Source organism: Bufo bufo, chromosome 1 (genome assembly GCF_905171765.1).
Source record: "Bufo bufo chromosome 1, aBufBuf1.1, whole genome shotgun sequence".
Taxonomy (NCBI): domain Eukaryota; kingdom Metazoa; phylum Chordata; class Amphibia; order Anura; family Bufonidae; genus Bufo; species Bufo bufo.
In genome coordinates, this window is record NC_053389.1 from 609,039,730 (window position 1) to 609,060,136 (window position 20,407).

The 20,407-nt window shown below is 43.5% G+C and overlaps 1 protein-coding gene across 1 annotated transcript in view; it reads left to right on the plus strand.

Moving 5' to 3' along the window:
- Positions 1–4,804: 4,804 nt before the first annotated feature.
- The window catches only part of CIB2 (calcium and integrin binding family member 2), a 56,808-nt gene continuing 41,205 nt past the window's right edge, over positions 4,805–20,407 (plus strand). The window contains exon 1 of the mRNA XM_040413641.1: positions 4,805–5,128. Within this exon, the coding sequence (XP_040269575.1) occupies positions 5,078–5,128 (51 nt within the window). The 5' untranslated portion in view covers positions 4,805–5,077. The remainder of the gene's footprint in view (positions 5,129–20,407) is intronic.

Below are 20,407 nucleotides of genomic sequence, written 5' to 3' on the forward strand. Positions count from 1 at the left end.
CAGACCCTCACCGATCAGCTAGTGATGGTCTATCCTGAGGCTAGGTCCATAACTTAGTAAAACCTTGACAACCTTTTAAAGGAATTGTCCAGGATTAGAAAAACATGGCTACTTTCTTCTCACATGTGTCCATGGGTTGTGTGTGGTATTGCAGCTGAACTCCATTGAAGCAAATAGAGCTACGCTGCAATAGTACACACAACAAATGGACAAGTGAGGCACTATTTTTTTGGAAGCAGGTAGCCATGTTTTTCTAATCCTGAGCAACCCCTTTAATTATTATTCACACTATATTAGATCCACAATGTCACTAACTCCACAACTAACCGGAATACTCGGTTGAATACTATAAACCAAAAACAAATGAGTACTGTCAGGTTCCTTGAAAAATTCACTTTTTATTAAATACAATTAAAAAGATTATATCATAATTACAGCAGGGAGGCAAATATATATCTCATCTTCTGTATTTAAATAATGTTCATGAAAAAGTCCATTAGTACTAGAAAAAATAATAATAATGGCAGATATCCTACATCTATTATATAATATACCTGTTTATTTTATGGTAAAGGGATATGTCGTAAAGTGTATTAGGGCGGTAAAGTATCGCCACAGTGAATATCCCTCACATCTAACTTATACGTCCATACATTCTAATACATGATGTGGAGATGAGAAAGACAAATACCATAGTACTTTGTAAGTAACGTACCTGAACTTAGGAAATGAAAATAACGACGTCCCCTCCCCTCATTCTGGAGATAGGAGCCAGTCCCTGAGGTGGGACCTGCATCTGTCTGACTTTGAGGCCTCTTTCCCACAAGCGTTATGGATTCTCTCACAGTCTGTTCAGGAAAAAACTGAAGGTTTTGCATTCAAGCTCAGTTAATTTTGTCTGCAATTGCGTTCAGTGTTTCAGTCTTTTCCACGCAGGTGCAATCAGTTTTTGATGCGTTTTTCACGCGCGTGAAAAAAAACCTGAAGAATAAGGCCTCTTTCACAGGGGCGTCATGTTTTTAGCCCAGATAAGATGCGGGTGCGTTGCGGGAAAATGCGCGATTTTTCAGCGTGAGTGAAAAACATTGTAATGCGTTTTGCACGCGCGGGAGAAAAATCGGCATGTTTGGTACCCAAACCCGAACTTCTTCACAGAAGTTCAGGTTTGGGTTAGGTGTTGTGTAGATTTTATTATTTTCCCTTATAACATGGTTATAGGGGAAAATAATAGCATTCTTAATACAGAATGCATAGTACAATAGGGCTGGAGGGGTTAAAAATTTTTTTTAACTCACCTTAATCCACTTGTTCGCGCAGCCCGGCTTGTCTTCTGTCTTCATCTTTGCTGTGCACAGGAAAAAGACCTGTGGTGACATCACTGCGCTCATCACATGGTCTGTCACATGGTCCATCACCATGGTGAAAAGATCATGTGATGGACCATGTGATGAGCGCAGTGATGTCATCAAAGGTCCTATTCCTCAAAGAAGAAGACAGAAGAGAAGCCGGGCTGCGCGAACAAGTGGATTAAGGTGCGTTAAATTATTTTTTTATTTTTTTAACCCCTCCAACCCTATTGTACTATGCATTCTGTATTAAGAATGCTATTATTTTCCACTTATAACCATGTTATAAGGGAAAATAATAATGATCGGGTCCCCATCCCGATCGTCTCCTAGCAACCGTGCGTGAAGATCGCACCGCATCCGCACTTGCTTGTGGATGCTTGCGATTTTCACGCAGCCCCATTCACTTCTATGGGGCCTGCGTTGCGTGAAAAACGCACAAAATAGAGCTTGCTGCGATTTTTACGCAACGCACAAGTGATGCGTGAAAATCACCGCTCATATGCACAGCCAGGGCCGATCCTACACGGGGTGCAGTGGGTGCCCCGCACCCCAGCGCTGCGGCCCTGGTGACAAGTGGGGGCGGCCGCGGCCGGCGGCAGGGCAGAGCAGGAGATGAGCGCCTCCATTGCGGAAGCGCTCATCTCCATAGTCATCTGTATTGCCGTCCTCAGGACGGCAATACAGATGCCTGTGCTGCGGCAGAGGAGGGAGAGGTGTGTCCCCTCCTGTTCCTCTGATAGGCTGCCGGCTTAGTGCTGGCAGCCTATCAGAGGCCGGTGATGGCGCGATGACGTCATCGCGTCGCCTGAGCCGTATAGCGAGGGACACAGACGGAAGAGGCGGCCTGCATCGCATCGCATTGCTGGAGGTAAGTATAAGTGTATTATTTTTTTTAATTTTTTTATATAGGTACAATACTGGGCTGGCACATGATAAGGGGGGCTACTGGGCTGGCACATAAGGGGGGCTACTGGGCTGGCACATAAGGGGGGGCTACTGGGCTGGGCTGGCACATGATAAGGGGGGCTACTGGGCTGGCACATGATAAGGGGGGACTACTGGGCTGGCACATGATAAGGGGGGACTACTGGGCTGGCACATGATAAGGGGGGACTACTGGGCTGGCACATGATAAGGGGGGCTACTGGCACATGATATGGGGGGCTACTGGCACATGATATGGGGGCACTCTGGCTACTGGCACATGATATGGGGGCACTCTGGCTACTGGCACATGATAATGGGGGGGATCTGGCTACTGGCACATGATATGGGGGGGGGCTCTGGCTACTGGCACATGATAAGGGGGGGGGGCTCTGGCTACTGGCACATGATATGGGGGGGCTACTGGCACATGATAAGGGGGGCTACTGGCACATGATAAGGGGGCTACTGGCACATGATAAGGGGGTCTACTGGCACATGATAAGGGGGGCTACTGGCACATAGGGGGGCTACTGGCACATAAGGGGGGCTACTGGCACATGATATGGGGGGCTCTGGCTACTGGCACATGATATGGGGGGGCTCTGGCTACTGGCACATGATGGTGGGGGGGCTCTTATTTCTGGCACATGATTGGGGGCACTCTGGCTACTGGCACATGATATGGGGGGCTCTGGCTACTGACACATGATATGGGGGGGCTCTGGCTACTGACACATGATATGGGGGGGCTCTGGCTACTGGCACATGATGGTGGGGGGGGGGGGCTCTGGCTACTGGCACATGATATGGGGGGGGGCTCTGGCTACTGGCACATGATATGGGGGGCTACTGGCACATGATAAGGGGGCTACTGGCACATGATAAGGGGGGCTACTGGCACATGATAAGGAGGGCTACTGGCACATAGGGGGGCTACTGGCACATAAGGGGGGCTACTGGCACATGATATGGGGGGGCTCTGGCTACTGGCATATGATATGGGGGGCTCTGGCTACTGGCACATGATGGTGGGGGGGCTCTTATTTCTGGCACATGATTGGGGGCACTCTGGCTACTGGCACATGATATGGGGGGCTCTGGCTACTGACACATGATATGGGGGGGCTCTGGCTACTGACATGATATGGGGGGGCTCTGGCTACTGGCACATGATGGTGGGGGGGCTCTTATTACTGGCACATGATTGGGGGCATCTATGGGGGCACATCTTACTGCAGATTATTGGGGGGCACTATAGGGGCATCTACTGAGGCTAAAAAAGAAGATATTTTATATGGGGGCTCTGTATAGGGGCATTTTATACTGGGACACATTATGGTGGGTACTATGGGGAAGGGGGGGGCACTATGGGGGTCATCTACGGGGGCACTGAGAAGGGGTATTTTATATTGGCACATTATGGGAACATTAGCTCAACTGGGGGCATTACAAATGTTTTGCATATTATAAGGAGAATTATTACTACTGGGGGGGCATTATGGTGGGCTTTATTACTCCCCCATGGTATGACCCCTAGTAGCAGCACCAGCCTCTCCCTGCTCTGCTATCCCTCTGCCCTTTCTCCAAATCCTTATTATGAAATCTTTCTCATTAGGTTAAAGCACAACATCAGCTCCGCCGAGCCCCCGGCCAAAGTGTTGAAATGGCGTCCGAGATCCCCAAGGGCCAAGTCAAGTAACTGTAAGTTTTTATGGGGGTTCTACAAAAGAGCTATTGTGGGGCAAAGTTCATATTCGTGTTTACACGCGTGTTTTAAAATGAATGCTTTCTCCTATTATAAACAAGTAAATAATGACGCAATGCTGTGGGGCTGGTGTGCAACTTTTTCCAGGGCTGGTTTTTATCCCCAGTCCGGCCCTGGCCGAGCGAGCCGCCGGGACTTTTTTTTTTTTTACTTTTTTTTTTTTTTAAGCCGAGCCGCCGATTCGTGGGGCTGAAGTTGGGGGCTGAAGTTGTTGCCATAGAAACATTGTAAAGGGGAGGAGTTAGTAAGATAACCACGCCCATGTGGGGGCGCCAGAAATATTTCTGCACCCAGGCGCCTGTGACCCTAGGATCGGCCCTGTGCACAGCCCCATAGAAATAAATGGGTCAGGATTCAGTGAGGGTGCAATGCGTTCAACTCACACATCGCATCCGCGCGGAATACTCGCCCGTGTGAAAGGGGCCTGACAGTATTGATTTTGGAGTCAATGAAACTCATGGCCTGAAGTCATTCCGCAAATGTGTTGGTAAATTGAGCAGAAATATTGTGTATCAGCCATTTCCGCTCCTCTATTTATTGATTTTAAAATGAAATACTTAACACAACGTATACTATGGCCCTAATGTTCTGCAATACGTTTCTTTATCTGGCCATTTATAGCTATATTAATGTTACCAACTCCCAAGCACTGCAATTCCCTATTTGTCATCTGCTTTCTTAGCGCCCCCTTGTGGCCCCCTGTAGGTCTGCAGAGATGTGTCAGTTCAGAGGGAGTGTCTTGTTCCTATCCATGCTCAGAGAAGAAGCTGATGGAACAGGCACAGGAGATCAGGAGGAGAGGAGCTGCAAGCCTTCAATGAAACCACTTTACCCCTTCCACAGCAGACCGAGGACACTTCTAGGGATGGTTCCTGAGGCCCTGCTGCACATTGCTGCTTAGAAGAAACTGCCTTATGCAGCCAATGCCCCTTATTGCCCCTTCTGCCTCAGTGTAAATGCCAATGCCTACACTAGGTAGCCCTCCTACTCCTCCCTGTGTGATGCATTTCAGGAGACCAAGGATCCCTCATCTATCATGGGAAATAAGCAAACTATATTTACTGATGAACAGTTAGATGCCTACCAGGTAAGCATGATGCACCTTATATAACATCTGATAGTGGAGATCAGCTCTAGCTTTGCTCATAGAGCATCTGCTTTTATCCAAATGATTGTGTGTGTGTGTGTGTGTATATATATATATATATATATATATATATAGTAAGCATTTAATTATTGTTTTACAGTACATCATGTGTTCTATTTATTGTATACATCATTTTACCTTCATTAATATATCATTTTTTACTTGTAAATAGTGTGGTAAGCGTTCATATTTTGCATGAACTATGTCGAAACTTCATTAAGTTGCTGTGATGAGCAGACCGACAGGAAATGGTATCTTACTGTTGTGTGACTCACATAGAATGATCACTTAGGAGATGGCAGAATGGCATCAGTAACAGTGTAGGAAGGCCACGGTGAGGGGATGACATCATTAGGCTACGTTCACACAACAGATTTTAAAGATCAGCCTCCAAAAATTAGCACAGAATCCGTGCTGATTTTAAAAGCGTGCTTTTAGGTGCGTTTTTGTTTTGCTTTTTTGGCACATTTTTGATGCCTTGGAATGTTCATATTAGCGGAAGATTCAGCGCAGATTCCGTGCCAGATAGGGTATGCATCTTCTTTTATCAACCACACCAGAAAAAAAAAAAAATGGGAGGCTGCTTGGAGTCATTTTTTGCCACTGCTTCTGATGTTAAAAATGTACCAAAATCTGCACCAAAAGACTCTGTGTGAAAGGGCCCTTAGGCTACTTTCACATATGCGTTTTTGCCTGATCCCACTGAGCAAAAACGCTTCCATTAGTCATCCGTTATGAACTGATGAACTGTATTATCTCTCTCTAAAATAGCCATGACGGATAATGATGAGCGGCATAGGCAATATTCAAATTTGCGATATTTTGCTAATTTTTAGCTAAATATTCGCAATTGCAAAAATCGGCAATGTAATATGCAGGTATTGCACACACAATTTCCTTACCTATAGCAAACAATCACACAAAGGCTATATGCCAAAAGCCGGGTATGTGCAAGCCAACAACCTATCCATAAGACAGGTACAGTCAGCATACCTTACAATGGCAGCCTTGTGCACTATGAAACATTCAAGACCAGCTGACTGAAAGCCAGTAAGCCTCAAAGTTGCTTGACTTTTGTCGGGTGGCTTGGGGGACCTTAGCAGAATCTGTCTTGTCTTTCAGCTTAAACACTATTTGCATGTCTTTCCCATATGCCTATGTTTATGCAAATAAGTTTACATGACAAAACAGTATAGGAAGGTTATTGAATATAAATGTTAGGACAATTAGAAAATTTAAAACTTTTATCCAGCCCTCCTCTCCTAAGCAGTGAGAGAAGAGTTAGCTGGCATCCAAAAAAAAATTACCTAATGATAATGACCTAGGTGCACAGGTCCACCAAGCCATCCGACAAAAGTCAAGCAACTTTGAGGCCTACTGGCTTTCAGTCAGATGAGAGCTGGTCTTGAATGTCTCATTGCACACAAGGCTGCCATTGTAAGGTTTGCTGACTGTACCTGTCTCATGGATAGGTTGTTGGCTTGCAAATACCCAGCTTTTGGCATACAGTCTTTGTATGATTTTCTGTTATATGTTGTCTATTGTATGTTATAGGTAATGATTTATTTTAAAAATAATATAGCATCTATAAAAAGAAATTATTAATGATAGGTAGGAAAATACTTATAATAAAAGTTTATTAATGATACGTAAAATAATAACTGTAAATTAAAAAGGTATGGATAATAGATAGCATAATAAGGATAAAGAGAAGCTATATACAATAAGTGAAAAAAGATTATAGGTTCATCTAGTGCAAAAAAAAAATCTAGAATATTTGCGATTTCGAAGATATAACACTACAGTATATTCTAGATCTTCATGAAATCCCGAAGTGTCGATATTCGCGATAAAAATTTGCAAATAGAATATTCGCACTCAACACTAATGACGGATCCAGCATTCAAACCACTGTAAGTCAATGGTGGACAGATGTGTTTTCTATTGTATCTGAGGAAATGGATCCGACACCATAAATTTGCATTCTGTGTCATACCGGATCCGTTTTTCTCTGCATCCCATGCCGACAGAAAAATGCTGCTTGCAGCGTTTTTTTGTCCGGTATGGGGACGCAACCAAATGGAACGGAATGCATTCTGGTGCACTCCATTCCCTTCAGTTTAGTTTTGTCCTCATTGACAATGAATCCTATGATGGATCTCAATACTGGAAAGTAAAAACACAGATGTTAAAGTAACCTTAGAGTGTGGCCACATAGCACAGTTGCGTGGCACTTGCGACACTACTGCCCTGCGTAGAGTACCGCATGGCCAAACAGTGGGCTCAAACTAAACTAATAAGACCGCTCTGTTTAGTCGGTCTGTACTGTTAATGGCTGTGCGGTATGGAAGGTGCCATGCAGCCATTGACATTAAAGACCGACTAAACAGTGCGGTCTCATTAGTTTAATTAGAGCCCACTGCTGCCTGTACGGTCACTTGGTACTCAAGCTCAGCCATGTTGCAAGCACCACACTGTGTGGTCGTAGCCTAACGGTGCTTTGTGTCAACCACATCGACGGCAAAAAGATTGCAAGCCGAAAAAAAGACCTTCTCAAGGTGTGAGCTTGTGGACCGGGTTATACCAGCACTGTGGATAAAGTTTGAATGACAGGACTTGTGTGGAGCATCGAATATGTAGCCTACGGATACCAGGGAATGGTAAAGAAGACTGAGACATTTGTGTGAGAAATGGGACATTTTAATTATTAAGCACTGATTAGGGATAATTAATATAATGGTTCACTTTAATTAATAACTATTCCATGAACAGCCCCTTTTAATGGCCCTATTAGGGCATCTTGAGCTGATTGATTGTGTATCTGTATCTTGTCCCAAATCAGGAATGTCCTCCACCATCCAGAGCAGAGATTTCCTGCATCCCTTTGCTCCAGCATCTATTGAAATCTATGGCTACCCATTGATATTATTTCTTAAAAATGCAATGAAGATTTACATTGTAGTTTTGTTGGCTGCTGATCACTGGAGGTCAGGGTTGTCAACTGTCCAGAAACTTCTGGACAGTCTGTAAAATTAAGCAACTTTTTTCCTGTGTCTGTGAAGAAAATAGATGATTTTGAGGCTGGTGGTACCATGATTACCGTGATTATTTTTGAGGATGGTGGTACCTGACTAGATTATTTTGATGGTAATTATCATCATTTTACTGGTCACAGTAAATGCTGGTGGTAATGAGGTGTTATCAGTATATAGAGCTATAGACATGCATTACTGTAGTCTTTATTATTCATTATGGTTTTCTAATTTGTTCGTAAAAAATATTGAATGTCTGTGATTTTGGGATCAGTTGTCCACAAAAAAGGAAAATTCTGGTTGGCAATCCTGCTGGGGGTCCCAACAGTTGTGTCCTTCACTATCATTTCAACCCCTTGGAAACGGCAGTTTTGCAGTGGAGTTGTTCAAATTAGACACCCTCTTAAATTTTGCTTGCCACGTGACTCGCTATCCAGGGTGGCTGAAGCCTAAGCGGCCATACAATGTGTATCACAGTAGCAAATAATACTTATATTCTGCCTTTATATTATATGACTTTATTATCATTCTCATCTTTATATTAAAATAGTTTTTTATTACAGGTACAGGGTGGAAAATTGTCACCGAGCTTGGCTAAGTTTCAGTGATTGGGTTATTGAACCTAGCATTACAATTGATTGGGATTTGGAGCTGATAACTGATTATATTCTGACTGTCAAGACACAATTCATGACCTACTCAGGACCAGTGATGGTCAGTTCGCAGTGTTCGCCAGCGAACACATGCGGGCTGCCATCTTTAGTAAGGTAGATTCACCCGTCCGGCGATGCACAGGTAAGCCCTTACCTGTGCCTGTGCCGAGAGCCGGTCTGAAATCAAATGCAGTCACCGGGAGCAGGCAGTTCCGAGAACAGCCGCCGGGGGCCCTCATCAGGCTGTTCTCGGAACTGCCTGCTCCCGGTGACTGCATTTGATTTCAGACCGGCTCCCAGCACAGGCAAAGGGAAGGGCCTACCTGTGCATCGCCGGACGGGGGAGTCTACCTTACTAAAGATGGCAGCCCGCATGTGTTCGCTGGCGAACACTGCGAACTGACCATCACTGCTCAGGATATAACATGGAAATAGATGAAAGAATTCGCGGCACTCACCACTGTCTTGGAAAAACTTCAATGCTTTATTTCATGCAATAAGTTCGCAGGCTGGGGAGCGGGATGGCCCTTCAGTGTGAATCGGCGGTGATGGCCATTTCGCGCGTAATTTGCGCTTCCTCGGACCGCTATGACACACACGCACACCGCCGTGCTATATATGGGCGTCCACCCGATCATCACCAAGGTAACCAGGAGACGCTCCCACAGGTGCGCGACTGTGTAGTTAAAATCAAATAGCAAAAAGGATATCCTGTGCGCGTACACACAAGCGCAACAGAGTATATGAGCAACACAATATCATAATCATGGCAAAAAGTTACATTTTGTAAGTGGGACATGAACAAGTATAGGAGCGCATAAAGACAGAGGAATATTCATAGAAATACTGCCATATCATTTTTATCATTAAGACCGTGTTAACCCATAGCGCTGGTTCTGATGATCCATCGGGCCTCCCGTTGCAGCAAGAGGCGGTGGCGATCACCACCCCTCGGGATGGGTCCCACGGCCTCAATACCAGCAAAAGAGAGGCTCAATGGATCACTGCCATGGACTGCACGGACGTGATCAATCAGGCGGGGAGAGCCCCGTCCCGTTCTAATGGAACTCAAATGCTCCCGGACTCTTTCAAAAAGGGGTCTAATGGTCTTGCCAATGTAAAACCTCTGGCACGTACACATTATGACATAGACTACGTAGGACGTACGGCAGGTAATAAAGTCTTTAACTCTATGGGTGACCTCCCCTATACTTAACATTTTACTCTGTGAATTATGGGGGCAAAATGAACATGTTCCACACTTATAGTTTCCCTGCGGTTTCCTGCTCTGCAACCAATTAATTTGCTTAGACTGTCTCACCACGCTATGGACCAATTTGTCTCTCAGAGTATGACATTTTCTAAACGTAATTAAGGGTTTTCTAGAAACCAGGTCCCCTAAAACGGACTCACCCTTTAGTAGGTCCCAATTATTCAACCCTGCCTGTCTCACTATACTAGCTGCTGGACTAAATTTAAAGAGGACCTTACACTACAATAAAAAATCTAAAGTAAGCATACAGACACGGAGAGCGGCGCCCAGGGATCTCCCTGCACTTACTATTATCCCTGGGCGCCGCTCCGTTCTCCCGGTATAGGCTCCGGTATCTTCCGATTTTCGGCTCAACTGGGTGGAGCCTGCCGGCGTCTCCTTCTCCCAGGCTGTAGCGCTGGCCAATCGCAGCTCTCAGCTCATAGCCTGAGAGAAAAAAAAACTCTCAGGCTATGAGCTGAGCGCTGCAATTGGCCAGCGCTACAGCCTGGGAGAAGGAGACGCCGGCAGGCTCCACCCAGTTGAGCCAAACATATGAAGATACTGGAGCCTATACCGGGAGAACGGAGCGGCGCCCAGGGATAATAGTAAGTGCAGGGAGATCCCTGGGCGCCGCTCTCCGTGTCTGTATGCTTAGTTTAGATTTTTTATTGTAGTGAAAGGTCCTCTTTAAAGACAAAAGAAAGTCTATCATTATCGCATTGTTTGATCCTGTCATTGAGGAGATTCTGACGTGCATAGTGGCTAGCACGATGTAAGGCTTCGACGATGTCTTTCCGGGAGTAACCCCTTTCCAAGAGCCTCTCCCTAAGCTGATGGGCCTGACTAAAATAGCCCTGATCCGTGCTATTAATTCTGCGGAGACGGATGAATTGCCCGAACGGGACTGCATCCTTCACCGCAGATAGATGAAAGCTGGTCTGGTGGAGCAGCGAGTTCGTTGCAGTAGGCTTACGGGGAAGCCTGTGGTATGAAGAGTACCATTTTCTGTGGTGACCCTTACATCTAAAAAATCCAAGGAGTCACCACCCAAATTGAGAGTGAATCTCATATTCATGTGGTTAGTACTGTTTAAATGATGTACAAACTGCTGACAAAGCTCCTCGCTGCCCGACCAGACCAGGAATACATCGTCTACATAGCGTAAGTAGAGATGGATATGTCTCAGAAAGGGGTTCCCCAGTGAAAAGACGTACATCTCCTCAAATACCGCCAGATACAGGTTCGCAAAAGTGCACGACACCGGTGTGCCCATTGCTGTACCTAGTATCTGGCGGTACCACTGCCGGTCAAATTGGAACACATTATTAGTGAGTATCAGATCCAAAGATTCCTGTATGGATCTAGAGAACATGGGGCCCTTGTCGGAATGACTCAAAACCATACCAATGGCTTTCTTTAGAAACTTGGGGCTCCATTTTTCCAGAATATTTTTAGGAAAAAACTGTATATCTATATATTTGTCAAGGAGCGACTGCAATTTGACAAGTATAGAAGGAACTGGATTCTCACTCAATTTCTCATAGACATTTCTGTCATCGAGCTGTCTAGCTGCTTCCTCCAGGTAGTAAACCTTGGTCATCAGGACCACGTTTCCTCCCATCAAGCCACTTTAAAGCCATCCATTCCTCACGAGTAATATTAGGAGGTGCCACTGGTTAAATCAGTGCACGTACATCCCTAAGTACTCTTTTATGGAAGAGGTCAATGGCAGAGCCTACCGGCATAGGAGGGAGGAAAGTGAACCTGATGCCACCCAAAAACCCTACATGGTGCTCAGGTACAGTATCAGATTTGTTCTCAATATCAGCAAGGAATTTTACACACTCAATCTCCTCATGACTAAGACGCTGTTGTAAGTGAAATTCAGCACATGTCATGTGTGCAGGGACCTCACTGCTCAGGACATTTGAGAAGGAAAAGGTTAACACTGCAGCATCCAACTGTCCGATGAAATTCATTATATAGTTACATTTACTCTTTAAGGCCTCTTGCACACGACCGTTGTTGGGTTCCGTGTCCGTTGTTCCGTTTTCCGTGATTTTCTGCGGACCCATTGACTTTCAATGGGTCCGTTGAAAACTCGGAAAATGCACCGTTTGTCATCCGCGTCCGTGATCCGTGTTTCCAGTCCGTCCAAAAAATATGACCTGTCCTATTTTTTTCACGGACAACGGTTCGCGGACCCATTCAAGTCAATGGGTCCGTGAAAAAACACGGAGGCACACAAGATTGTCATCCGCGTCCGTGATCCGTGTCTGTTTTTTTCCTATCATTTTCAAGGCAAACTTGACTTAGATTTTTTTTTCACTTTTCATGTCTGGTGATCCTCCAAAAATCAAGGAAGACACACGGAAAAAAAAAACGGAAACTGATCATGGAACAACGGAACCCCGTTTTGCGGATCGTGAAAAAATACTGTCGTGTGCATGAGGCCTTATGCTGTCTAATTTATTGATGATCATATCATAAAACACATATTCTTTCTATTAGATACCATGTTTTTTCTTATACCTTATGTTATTGCATGTTCCTGTCCTGTATCTTTCCTTACAGCTAGACACCCATACAGTGTGATTTTGAGGGGTGTTATTAAACCACGTGGACAAAGTGGGATTCTTGATTACAGATAGGACATGTTAGAGCCACAATGCCCTGCCATGTATATACCGAGTGCCATCTTATCCTTAGCACAGGCCTGAATTATTCATCCCAGAGACTCTAGAGAACAAGCCTGGAACTCTAGACATGAATGATAACATATCCTCCAGAACATTCTGACGGCCTCTGTCCCCATCCCCCTCGGGTGATTAACCCCGTGGCTGCTGGTGACCTATGTTAAATAATACTACACATAGCACAGTAATATCTGTCGTAGTAATTAAATCATTTAAGCATGCACTGCTGCAAAGGAGTGTTAGGCAGATTACAGCCATCTGAACGTGGCCTTTTTCAGATTCTAGTACGTACATTTGCATTTTTCAGTTTTTCTGTGACCTAAAGCAATATATTTACTGCAATGCTTTACACAAAGTGCACCCATATTTTTCTCTATCAGTGGACTCACAATCTAATTTTCCTCTATCACACAGACAGTGTAGGATCAATTTCATAGTAAACCTTCTTGGTACTGTGGGGTCCAAAACTCTGTGATCATTACTGAAAATGAAAATTAGTGCTGATAGTACTGAATGTGTCACGGTCCCTCAAGTGACAGAGGTTAGAAGATCTGAGAGACTGGCTGCACGTTAGGTTATCTGACATCTGTTTTCACTTGTTGCAGTGCTGTTGTTGGTAATGACCACACCTCTTGTCTCAAGTGTAGCTTGTGGTCATTACTGCTCCTCTATTTAGTCTGGACTCACACTTCATACCATGCGGTTGATATTATCTGCCTGGAGTTGGAAGAGCTAGTGTGTAGTCCTCCTCTGAGTTCCTGCTCTTCCATTTTCTATTAAAGATAAGTGTACTTATGTATTTTGTTGTTCCCATTTGCTCATTGTTTACTAGGCCTCAGGGAGACGCTGTTTCGTTCATCTGGGAAGGAACCAGTAGTCTCAGACCCTATCACTAATCCTAGGGATTTTCAGAGTTTCTGGGGCCTAGGTTTACGGTGTATGAATAGTCCCACCTTCAGGGTCTATTCATACTGACAGGAGTTAGGGCTAGGTTTAGGGTTTCCTTAGGTGGTCACCATTTCCCTTTCCCTAGCCTTGATGCCTAGTTCCTGGTCATTTTCCTTCTGTTGTCATTCTGGTATTCTTCCCCTCCCCATACACTGTGACAGAATGCTAATTCTTCAACAGTCCCCATAAATGCTTATGTACTTGCATCTCTCACGCACACAACTGTATTTTGGATCTGTGTCTGATCCACATTTTTTGCAGATCGCACATGGACCCATTCATTTCAATAGGTCCACAGAAATATGGACAGCACATGGATGTGGGTCTGTTCTGCGGATAAGAATAGTCATTTCTATAAGGAAATTGTGGCATGCACAAGGTCAGTATCCGTATTTTGCAGATCTGTGGTTTGCAGACCACAAAAAGTATACTGTCGCGTGCATCAGGCTAAAATAGAGAGGTCAGGAGAGGTTACAGATCCTCTTTAACTAGAGATTTTGTCGCTGATTTAGATGCAGATTTGCCTTGGAAGCTCTTCAGATTTTAGCCTAAATCCACATCAAAATTCTCATGTAAGACATGCAGATTTTGTGGAGGATTTCTCTGTAGCATAAAATTATAGGTTGCACTCACACGCTGCAGATTTCAGTTTTATTTATTTGCATTGAAATCCCCATTCAGGTAATTGGAACTGATTTTAAGTCACGGAAAATCCGCAGCATAGAAGGCACAGGTCTATGCTTCCCGACAGTCGTCTGCTCGCTAAATGGAGGTGAAGCATTGCATTTACATACAGCGATCATCTCCACAGTATGAGTACTGCTATCGCTCATCCTCATACATATTCATTACTCCTAGGCAGCAGATCGCTATTTAGACAGCATGATCTGCTGCCCGGGGTGATTGAGGTGTTTCACTCGGGTGATCTGCGGCACTTTTAGATGGGCCGATTATCAGGAACGAGCGTTTGTAGGATAATCAGCCCGATAATTAGGCCGTGTAAATCCACCTTAAAGGCTATGTATACCTTCAGGGGCATTTTTTATGATTGTATTTTACTCATTTTGGGCTAAAAATCATTTTTTTTATTGGTCTTTATTAAAAATATTGAGCAGTTCTGTCACAAAGAGCTAACTGTTTTTCTAGCTGTGTGACTGGTACTTTCACGTTGTGCTGCTCATCTAATAACCCTTATCTTATTACTAAGAAGTCATAAACACTTATTTAAATAAGCCACATTCTTATTTTCACATCTGTGTTTTTGATGGATGCGGCAGAGGATCAGCAAAAACATATCCGTTCAATAATACAATAGTCTGTGTTAAAGGAAATATTAATTATTGATATTTTGGGTTAATCTCAATAATTAATATTCATAAATAGGCATAAGTCGTCTAGTGATGACTCCGCCTATTTATACCTTAAAAGAAACTATCTCTGTTGCCTTACCTATTTACTGGACTATATCCGACTATTGCTGCTACTACAGCGGTGACTATAAACGACTATACACTGCGTTATGAACAATAACACGTTTACAGTCTACTAATACGCTATATCTATATATATATATATATATATATATATATATATATCAATGGTTATAAATATATATACATATAGACGCACACATCACAGTACAGTAATACAACACTACAACACAGCAATATAATATTACACCTAACTACACTACAGAGTACAATAATTTACACAATTCCACCCCACAAATCTACCTATATAACACACTTACATACACACAAATATCAGCAGCCCACCCTCCTGGCACTATATTGTCCCTATGGGGATAACAGTTGGGATTAGCCCAGTAAAGGGTTAATACTGGGCTATTTCAGGGGAACAGAGGTGTAGGGGTAAATGAGCAGGGTATAATGCAGGGCAGGGGATTGGTGGCAATGGGATATGGAATAAAGGGGCTATTGCAGGGGAATTAGGGGTTGTGGAGGTTAATGCAGGCAGGTAGAGGGCTAGGCAGGGATTATCAGGGGTTAATTAGGAGTTAGGACGTTGGTGGTATAGGGAGGAAAGGTGGTTAATGCAGTATGGAATAAGGGGTTAAATGCATTGGTGGTATAATGGGGATGAGGATACTCAGCAAAGAAGGCTCGTTGTCCAGGGGTTAATTCCCGCTTGTATATGCTCGTCTCTCTGGGGGATGATCCTCTCTTGTATCGGGCTGCACGGCTCAACTGAAGAGCGCAGTGCCGCTGGACTATTTAAATCCAGCGGTGCTCGCTTTGATCCTCCCGCTTGTAAAGTGCCTGTATATCCCAGGTGCTGTAGTTACGCACCGGGGATATGCAACAAATAGAGGGAGGGGAACATTTGTTCCCCTATCTCTGTTATGTTAACTATCTCCAGCCCTCCAACCAGATCTTATTGATCCCTTGCCGTTTTAAGTCACCAGAAACTGGACATAATTGTCCAGCCATCTGGGGAAATTTCCACCTCCTGCAGGAACTGGAATGCAGGAGGACGCTGGGGGGCGTGACTGGGGGCAAAGATTTGGCCACATTTAAGCATATACAGTATATCCATATAGATGCTTGGGGCACATCAATATTGTATGTATATATATACTTAGTATAAACTTGGGCATAAATGGGCAGCTATAAGCCCACATACCTATATATACATACAGTACAGACCAAAAACTTGGACACACCTTCTCATTCAAAGAGTTTTCTTTATTTTCATGACTATGAAGGCATCAAAACTATGAATTAACACATGTGGAATTATATACATAACAAACAAGTGTGAAACAACTGAAAATATGTCATATTCTAGGTTCTTCAAAGTAGCCACTTTCTGCTTTGATTACTGCTTTGCACACTCTTGGCATTCTCTTGATGAGCTTCAAGAGGTAGTCCCCTGAAATGGTCTTACAACAGTCTTTAAGGAGTTCCTAGAGATGCTTAGCACTTGTTGGCCCTTTTGCCTTCACTCTGCGGTCCAGCTTACCCCAAACCATCTCGATTGGGTTCAGGTCCGGTGACTGTGGAGGCCAGGTAATCTGGCGCAGCACCCAATCACTCTCCTTCATGGTCAAATAGCCCTTACTTTCAACGTTTTCCCAATTTTTCGGCTGACTGACTGACCTTTATTTCTTAAAGTAATGATGGCCACTCGTTTTTCTTTACTTAGCTGCTTTTTTCTTGCCATAATACAAATTCTAACAGTCTATTCAGTAGGACTATCAGCTGTGTATCCACCTGACTTCTCCTCAACGCAACTGATGGTCCCAACCCCATTTATAAGGCAAGAAATCCCACTTATTAAACCTGACAGGGCACACCTGTGAAGTGAAAACCATTTCAGGGGACTACCTCTTGAAGCTCATCAAGAGAATGCCAAGAGTGTGCAAAGCAGTAATCAAAGCAAAAAGTGGCTACTTTGAAGAACCTAGAATATGACATATTTTCAGTTGTTTCACACTTGTTTGTTATGTATATAATTCCACATGTGTGGATGCCATAGTTTTGATGCCTTCAGTGTGAATCTACAATTTTCATAGTCATGAAAATAAGGAAAACTCTTTGAATGAGAAGGTGTGTCCAAACTTTTGGTCTGTACTGTGTATATATATATATATATATATATATACAGTATATATATATATTATATACATAGACATGCATGCTGACAAGGGGCATACACACATCTCTATGTATATACAGACCACCTGGACAGACCCATGTAAAAGGGCTAATATATATGCATATATATGAAGGCACATATACATATATATTTAAATCTAGCACTTCCCTCTACAGCCTGCATCCGTTCAGAACGGATCCGGTTGTATTATCTCGAAAATGAACAAGACGGCACTAAAACCATTGTAAGTCAATGGGCACCGGATCCGTTTTTTGTTTTTTTGACTTAGTATTGCTTCATGCACAAGGCCGTATCAAATTTTGCGGTCTGCAAAACATGGCCATGTGCATCCCCCAGTATGTCTCAAATGCTTATTCCTGACTGCAAAACAAACAAGAATAGGAGATTTTCTTTTTTTTTTTGCGCAGCCACGGAACTGACATACAGATGCGGAAAGCACACTTTTGCGACCCCATTGACATTAATTGGTCTGCACCTGATCATTAAAGTATGCGGATGGGATGTGGACCGAAACTATGCCTGTGTACATGAGGCCTTAACCAGAACTATGCTATAGGTCTGGTTGGTACAGAGCCATGGAACACATGGTACTCAATGCAGCCTGTAGGCCAGTACATGGAGCAGAGGACCAAAATAAAGAACATATGCATAAGGCCTCATGCACACGAGCGTATGAATTTAGCGATCCGCAAAAAATACGGATGACATCCGTGTGCATTCAGTATTTTACGGAACAGCTGGCCCCTAATAGAACAGTCCTATCCTTGTCCGTAATGCGGACAATAATAGGACAGGTTCTATTTTTTTGCGGAACGGAAATACAGACATACGAAAACAGAATGCACACAGAGTACTTTCCGTTTTTTTCCGTTTAAGAACATGGAGCAGGGCACTACCCAATTCTGCACAGGCCCCATGCCAGTGGGCATGAGTCCTAAACCTAAGGCGTTTCATTTGGCTTGCTATTTGTTATTATAAAGAAAAAAATATAATATATATATAAAAAGAGGATAAAATAGTCTGTTTTTCACATTAAGATTTATTTTTTATTTTTCTTAATAGTACCTTGTGCAACTAAAATATATTTTTTCTTATGTCCCCTTTCCTTAATGGTCATTTTGATTTATGAGATGCACAGGTTATGGTGGCAGGGCTAGAAGCTGTGGTGTTTGCATGTGGTGTGGGTTTTATTATATATTTTATTTGAATATATCTTTATTATGGTATTTCTTTTATTTTACAATTTGTGCCCTCTATAAGGTCTTACAAGACCTTTGGGGGACATTTAACATTACATTCTTTATTTATTTATATTTTTTATGATTTCTCCTGTAACTGGGGCTGACACAGAGGTCAAAACTCCATTAATCACAAAGTAGTAGAATATCATACAAGATGAAAATACTTACCCAAATTATTTTAGCTTTTAGCTCACCTCCTGTTAAGAAGGCCCCGGTTGCCTGTCTATGGTTTACTCATGTGACCACTTTCTTTGCCGTGTATCCTCTTCTGTGCACGCACTTGACTGCTTCAGCTACTGTCCAGCACCTGCGCAGAAGATGCAGCCGTGGACGGCTAAGAAAGTGGAAAGTGGTGGTGTGATAAAACCATGTGGCCAGTGGTATTTTGATTCCCATGGAGGAGGTAGCCGCCGTCCTGCGTGTATTACACAGCCCATAGTCGGTCAGCTGGTGGGCTTCTGAGCAGCATCTCCGGTAAACTAAAAGCATACTGTGAGTTTATTATGCCACAGCATGCATTACCTTTTAGGTAATATTCTTATACAGTGTCCAACCTGATTAAGATTACATAAGTGGTCATTTTTTGCGACTTGCATTTGTGACCTTTAGGCCTCCTGCACATGACCGGATTCGTTTTGCGGTCCATGTGCATCCCACTCATTGTAGAAATGCCTATTCTTGTCCGAAAAAATGATAAGAATAGGACATGTTCTATCATTTGCAGCACGGCCTCACGGATGCGGACATCACATAGAAGAAATACGTGTCCTGTCCACATATTTAGCCGCCCCATAAAAATGAATTGGTCCAGTGGGACCAAAAATGCAGTCGTGTGCATAAGACCTTAGGGTGACGCTCTTGGTTCACAACTGTTTTTTGACTTGTTGCTATACCACCGCATATGGGACATGTACCATATCTTGTACATGTACAGTTATGTACAAAATCCTAAACAGAATACCTCCCTTTATTAATAAATAAACCATTTTAGAAAATTGGCAGAGCAGTCATATTTTTTGCAGAATTTTCCTTTTTTTTTTATTGTATAAGGGTGGTCTGGTCACACCCAGCTTTTTGTGGCAGTTTTTGATGCAATTTTTGAGACAAAGCCAGACGTGGATCCAGCAGAAAGGCGAAGTAGAAGTCCTTCCTTTATATTTCTCATTCCCTTGCAAACCACTTCTGGTGTTGGCTCAAAAAACTGTATCAAAACTGCAAAAAAAAAGTGTTAGACCTGCCAACTATAATCCAAGAATGAAGAATAATGCACCCTCTGTGATATGGCCATGTAGAGCCTACAGCAATGCTTCAGCTCTGAGAAATGTTCCCATAAGCAATTATTTGGATTCAGCCTTTTTTTTTTTTTCATTTCTGACCACTTCCTTGGAGATTCACCAGTGGACCATGTCCACTCCGTCAACACAATCAAGTAAGCTGTTCAAATCTAAGGTATTTTTTGACCTGCTCATTTAACTTTTGCCGCGGCAGCACAATGAGTGTCTTCTGAGGATGATGACTTCTCAGTGGGTCGTGCTGTGATTAATGCACTGCTGCCTCTAAGGTCACCGGGAGTTCTTGCTGCACTGCATGCATTTAATTTCTCAGTTCTTGGAAAAGGCCATTACAGAGAAGGGGATTTGGAAAGAAATGAGCAATAAATCTATATTTTCGGCATTCACCAATCCCTTCTTCCTTCCTGCCTGTTTAAGGTGCAGTGCAGTGAGCCAGCAGCCCTTGTCCCCAAATGCACTTTAC